Source organism: Sardina pilchardus, chromosome 23, assembly GCF_963854185.1.
Source record: "Sardina pilchardus chromosome 23, fSarPil1.1, whole genome shotgun sequence".
NCBI lineage: Eukaryota > Metazoa > Chordata > Actinopteri > Clupeiformes > Clupeidae > Sardina > Sardina pilchardus.
This window is the reverse complement of record NC_085016.1, coordinates 3,244,519-3,251,358: the sequence shown is the minus strand read 5'-3', so window position 1 is coordinate 3,251,358 and position 6,840 is coordinate 3,244,519. Positions and strand designations below refer to the sequence as shown.

The 6,840-nt window shown below is 42.5% G+C and overlaps 1 protein-coding gene across 1 annotated transcript in view; it reads right to left on the bottom strand.

Moving 5' to 3' along the window:
- The window catches only part of lonrf2 (LON peptidase N-terminal domain and ring finger 2), an 11,008-nt gene extending 7,751 nt beyond the window's left edge, over nucleotides 1–3,257 (bottom strand). Inside the window, exon 1 of the mRNA XM_062527469.1 lies at nucleotides 1,536–3,257. Within this exon, the coding sequence (XP_062383453.1) occupies nucleotides 1,536–2,319 (784 nt within the window). The 5' untranslated portion in view covers nucleotides 2,320–3,257. The remainder of the gene's footprint in view (nucleotides 1–1,535) is intronic.
- Nucleotides 3,258–6,840: the final 3,583 nt, after the last annotated feature.

The following is a 6,840-nucleotide window of genomic DNA, read 5'->3' as shown; positions in this document are numbered from 1 at the left end:
CATATGTCTTTGTTCAATGCCTGATGGACGGACACACACGCACACACACACACACACACACACAGGGCTCATGCCATAGCACACAGGGGACATTCACACAGCCACATACACACCACCCACACTCTATCGCACACAGTGGGAGAACAGAGCAAGGCAGTCATTGCTGTTGCCTTGTTCGTGCATTGGACACTGACACCCTGGTCCTGAGCAGAGCCAGTTATGAGTCTGACCACGGGATTGGACACTGATATACCCTGGCCCAGTCTCGGAGCCTGACCGTGGCACAGCAGCCGGCCCTTTGGTCTCTCCCCAACACACCGCGTGGCTGCTGTCTCGGTAGTCATGTAATGATGACCCAGTCTGGAGATCTGCTGCCCCCTGCCCTGCACCACTGAGCAGCCCTTCAGCCCCAGCCTTACATAAACGAGTCAGCATCCAGCGACCCCGCCTGCAAAACCAGGTCAGGCCAGAGCAGATGCACAGGCATGCCGGATGCCAGGCTAGATTAATCAATCTGTCAGAAAATGTGACTCTCCTGCTAACATACTTATAGAAGAAATGCTTAGACAAAGCACTCAATTGTACATTGTCTCAGACAGCACTACATTGGCAGTGTGCTATTTATGCAAGTATATTTTTTTTAAAAAAAGTTAAAATAAATCCTTTTTAAACTGATGTCTGCTGTCGGGTCACCCAGATGCAGTGTGGGCATTTCCGTCTGACATAAGCATGACTCTATTGAGGTTAGTGCGCTCGTAACAGCATTCCTACAGGGCAGTGGGGAGCTCTGAGGAGTGCCGGCGACCTGACCTACTTCTGTGGCGGCGTAATAGGGTGGAGCGCATGGCCTCTGATGAAGTTAGAGACCCCGATGTGAACCCACTTAGGCTATGATACTGCACTGGGACGCCAAGGGTGCCCGTGTCAGTTCACCCCAATTCCATACAGCCTGGATGACGTTCAAGGAGCAGATGGTCTCTCTGGGGTGACGTGTGGCGAACGCCAGCAGGCCGGGTGTGTTTGTTTGGTAACATTCGAGAGTGTGAAAGCTCTGTACCAACACACACGTCTGCTCTAGCCCTCAATATTTTCTGTGTCTTGTGGAGATGACACATTTCGTGTTTTACACGCCTAAAGACTACAATCAGACCAAGAGCAAACAGGCAAACAGGATAACTTTCATAACACCCCCCACCCCCCCCACACTCTGATATAAGTGTTATAAAACGGTACTGCTCCATGACGGAGTCATCGCTTTTCCAATGTCAAAGCTGGTTATTACCTATGGTTATTACATTTCTATTACAACTGTGTAGTCCATAAAGGTTATACGACTGCTAAAGTCTTCAGGTTAAGAGGGAAAGTGTGGCCATCGGCATTACATGACGTTACATAGCTTGTTGTTAACTAGCTCAGCCTACTTGAAGTGGCGACCCCTGTAGTCGTTATATGACCACTGCAGCCAAATGTAGGTCAATCAGTCTCGTTGCAAAACCAGTTACTGGTGACATGCAAATCACTTGCCAGTTTCTTACCTATTTCCACAGCTTTGTTGAACTTTTCCAACGCGTTGGCCAAATCATGTTTCTTCCACATTCCGTCTCCTTCCAACCAAAGTCGTCTGGATTTGCTTTCCGATTCAAACCATTTGTCCAAAAGACTACTGAGTACAACATTGACTCCATTAAATCCATGAACACGGTTCTCGCCGTATGTTTTGCTTATTTGGGAATGACAACTACTGCATTCTTTTGCTTCAGTGTCTTCCAGGCACCGCTTGCAAAAGGTATGGCCACATTCTAGCGTAGTTGGTTCGGATAACAGACACTTGCAAAGTTTACAAGTAAATAAGTCCAAACATTCATCTTCTTCCGATCCATCTTTGTCAGTGCCCGTGCACCCGTTGTTCGACCTGCCACTTGTTTTTGAATCGTGAGTCGTCTGTCTTCCGCTGGCTGCGCTCTCAGCTTTGGGATCGCTCAACTCCTTTCCGCGAATAGTCCTCGCAATGCTTTCAACCAAAAGTCCGAGTTCATCAGGCAAAAGCCTCTGAATGTTTGCTGCTACACGATAGGAGTCCAGAGCGTCCCCTATCCGACCAGCTCTAGCTAATGCGTCCGCTTTGCGTAAACACAGTCCCCGGTCCGGCTGGTGGAGATCGGCCAGCTGAGAGCTGTAGATCTCCACAGCAAGGTCGAAGTCTCCAGCCCGACACGCTTCCTCTGCAACCTCAAGCATTTCGGGACATAAACCCAATGCGTTGGGGTTCGATATGTCATGAACGAAATGTTCCGTGTGGTTTTGTATTCCCGCGTCCATCGTTGTGTAATTGGCAGCAAAATGTGGGTTAAATTACACAGCTAGCTGGCTAGCAGTTACACAAGCTTCGTGCTAACACGAAGAGCGCCTCCCCTGTCCCACTAAAATTATAAAACGAACCCACCGCAACAGTAGGCCCTGCCCTTAAACATTACAAAAGTCAGATTGTCCGAACAGCCCAAATTAAGTGGAGCAGACCAAGACTGTAGAAACCTCAATTATAGTGACTGTTGTCTGATTAATACCCTAGACATGTTTCATAACCAACAGATATAGCCAGTAATCGCTTCCGTAACTATGGTGCTTCGCCAAGAAGTCGTCAGGTAACGATAGCCTTGTTGCTGTAGTTGTGAAACGTTATCCTTTACCAGTCCTGAGTGACATACCAAGATGTAATATCATGAAAATATATCTCTATCGGACCGGCTGACTTACTTATCTAACCTATCCTGGTGCACCCTTACTGGTATTCTTGAAGGTCTAACGTTAGAATGCTGTTGTTTCGCAACACATTCGCTTATGTAGAGCTCTTCTACTTCACCCGGTGAGCCTGATCGTTTCAAATAGTCACTGTCTGTCGTCCCCATTTCGTCCAGAAAGAATGTCCTTCATTTTCGAAAAAAAACGTCCACTTCGCTCAGTGTGTTTATATAAGACCCGATAACATTAACGTTACCCTTTCCGACTAAATGGCCGGGGTTTGCGTAAACCCGAACTTAGCGCCAGCTAACGGTTATCTAACCCAAGAAGAAAACTCTCGTTGCCTTTCTCTTGATTTCAGTCGCTCAATGCAGTCCCAAGACGTGTTCCGTAGTTCGTCTACAACGATCCCGGATTCGTTTTCGTTCGCATATTTTGTCTCTCTGGTTTCAAAGTCGAGTGAATCCGTTAGCAAGGCACTCGTACTGCATATAACAACATAGCTGGCTAACCATATCTGCCCGGACCGTCGTCACCGTCCCCGAGGATAACGCAAGCAGCACGTGACGTGCAGCGACTAACACCATTGGTGAATTAAACATCTACCTTATATAACTACACAAATGGTTGTATAATCAGAGTTGGGTCTAACCGAAGAAACTGAATGAGCACAGTCCTCATGCGATCGGTGGTCAATGAATTCTATGACAGTGCAGTTGCCTACATACTATATAAATCATATTTCAGTTTGAATTCCCTTGCAGCAGGCTACGGCCCTTTGTTATTACTGGATGGTGATGCACTATAAGTGAAGCCCACCGCAACGCTGTGTTTATGCAAAGATTTATGTAAGCGGTTAGGCGACTTTATATAACATATTTATTGGCCTACATAGACCAGCACTGACGTTATGATATTAACTAGGCCATTGTTCAGTTTTAAAACAGTTAATTTCATACATTGAGAATGTGGTCATTTGAAAGGCTCACTTTTTATAATTTTGCTGCATTTCAGTTAGGATATAGCCTATAAACGTTGTCACATCTGTGCATAGCCTATCTTCCATCTTCCACCTCTGTCATATTCAATGGATTGCTCATTACACTTAGACTACCTGAAATAGCCTATTTACAACATGAACAGTCTTATGAAGCATAGGCTATACTCTCACAAAAAAAGTAGTGGCTTTCGGGTGAAATTTCAGGATGGACGTAAAATCCACTAACCTTTACAGGTGAAATTAAAGTGACTTTCTCTAAAGTTTTGTCCAATAGTTCAATGTTTCAGTACAGAAAGTACATTACATTTCACCTGAAAGCCAGATATCCCTAACTTTTTGTGATAATCTACTGAACAATTGAGACTGACTGACTTGGTTTTTTTTGCTTTATCATGCTGTTGTGTCATGATGACTTGTTGTTATATTGACGAGTGCAAACATAGCCTACTTTCTATAACTTATGTATCAGCCAACACACAGTTTAAGAATGCACTTCAGGACATGAAACCACTCAGCTAGAATCAGACTCATTATTGTCATCCATCCCCTGCATTTTATAACCCAACTCCATCAGTAGAAATCGGCTATAGAATGACTGCTTTGGCAACATGAATATCTTTTTTTGTCATGCCAAAGCACCTTTGAATTTCAATTTGAATTTTAATGTAAAATTTCATGGCAATTTCGTGGCCATATATCCATTAGAAAATCTGCCTTCCCAAACACTATCTGTGTCTACATGCACTACAGATACACCCACAACTATAGATTTGAGCTGTGTCCTCTCCTGAGGTTAAGAGCTGATGTGGCGTATCACTTCATGGATTGTTTCACAAGAGGCTCTCCCAGGTGTGACCAGAGAAGAGGTGCAGCCAACAGCATTAGGAAACAGCTTTTGTTTGCCTTCTCATGCAGTTGTATAAGGCAAGACGACTTTTGTCTTTATTCAACAACTCATACACAACAGTAGGCCTTATTCGAAGTGTTTTGCAACAATTTGTGTAAAAGGTTGTGTTGTAAGATATTTAAGAGGTAGATAGATAGATAGATAGATGTTGATCCCCAAGGGGAAATTCAAGGTAAGACACAGTACTGTTGTGCATGCAGATAAACAACACTATATTTACATCTAGGCCTACATATTGTAAACTTCATGCCTATCTTTTTAAAACATATTTACTACATATTGTAAACTTATGCCTTTACTAGACGAACACTGAATTTCATTGTATTACTGTGCAATGACAATACATCTCTAAATTATTCTACAACATGTTGTAAACTTAGGACTACTATCTTTAAAACATATTTACATCTAGGCTATTATAAACATGTGATCTTTAGACAGACACTGTAAAACAAGGGAACAAAAAGGACAAAATGAGAGGTTCAGTGTCCCTTGGTATAGGCTCTGTTTTTGTTAGACGCCTACACTCCTAAATGAAGCTTTGCAAGTAAGCCAACTCTTCAAGACGTAAAATATCCCTTGCAAGGGATTTTAACATCTGTTTTTGAAAATGGCAATTGAGCGGATGTAATATTTTCCAAAAAGTACAGTTAAATCAATGATTGCTTCTAAGAATAATGCATCTGGTGCTTATCTGTATAGTGAGCAGATTTTCCACCCTGCTTTTTCTAACCTAGGTGTTTCCAAACCAAACTCCAATTTTGATTTAGGAGCTTTAAAATTCTGTCATCCAGGGAAGATCTATCTTGGATATGACGACAAGGAAAAACACTCACACCCTGATGGAGCTCCTCTGTTGCAGCCTCAATCCAGTTTACAATCTTTACATGTTTTGAGGAGTAGTTTTCCAATGTAGAGGGTCTTTCTAAACAAAAATCTGGATCCAGTCACTAGATACTTAAGAATGTATAAAGTTTGGCTTCCTTTATTCTCAAGATAATAAATACCTCAATAGAAATAAGTATATTTCCGACTGCTTTTGAAACCATGTCGTGAAACTTTTACTTAAAAAAATCGAATCTTGAGCATACTATCCTGAGTAATTACAAGCCTGTATCAAACCTTTACTGAGCAAAGTAGCCTACATGAAAAATATGTTTGTAATCAACTTTTTACCTTCTTCAATGAAAACAGAATTTCTGAAAAAATCCAATCACGTTGGGTTATATCACAGCACAGAAACGGCTCTGGTAAAAATAGTCAATGATCTCAGCCTTTCTTTGATTTGTGTGCAGCGTTTGACACCATCATAATGTTTTAATTCACTGCCTTGCGAAGTAGTTGGTCTCTCTGATAATGTTAAATTGGTTTCAAACCTACATTACTGGCAGAGATTTGTATATTTGGCCCCACTCTAGCGGATCATGTGTCTGTAAAACATAATTTGCCCTTCGGTGTGCCCCAAGGGAGCTGGCTTGGTCTTCAGTGTGACCCAAGGGAGCTGGCTTGGTCTTCGGTGTGACCCAAGGGGGCTTGGTCTTCAGTGTGACCTAAGGGAGCAGCCTTGGTCCTCTGGTTTTTCCCTATATGCTTCCGTTGGGACGGCAATCGCATAATGTACAAACTTCCACAGCAGACCATACCCAACCCAGAGGCCTTTGCTCTTCTTGCATGCTTAGCCTCCATTTATCATTGGATGAGCAACAATGTTCTTAGTTATCTTGGTTCTTAGAAATCTTGGGAACCTCACACCAAGTCTCATTAAAAAAAAGTAAATGAGAGTAAGTAAAATGGTCTCATTTTAGATACAGAGTTCAGCTTCAAGCCCCATATCAGTAAAGTTACCCGGACAGCTTATTTCCACCTGAGAAACATTGTCAAAGTGTGGCCTTTTTTTTTAACACAGCAAGATGCCGAAAAATTAATCCATGCCTTTTTTTAAAAGGTTAAACTACTGCAATGCACTACTTGTCTCCCCCAAAAAATTTGAATTGGAATTTATGATAACTCACAATAACAAACAGCTATTTACTGTTTAGTGTTTGTTTGTTTGTTGTCATTTTCTCTCTCTTTTCTCTCTGTTATTGTGCTTAATGCTCTAAATGTGTCATGTTGAGCAGCATGCTGTGTATGAGAGGTGCTACAAGGCAAGATTATTGTTAGTAAGATGGAGCCTCACTTTACCTCTCGCAAT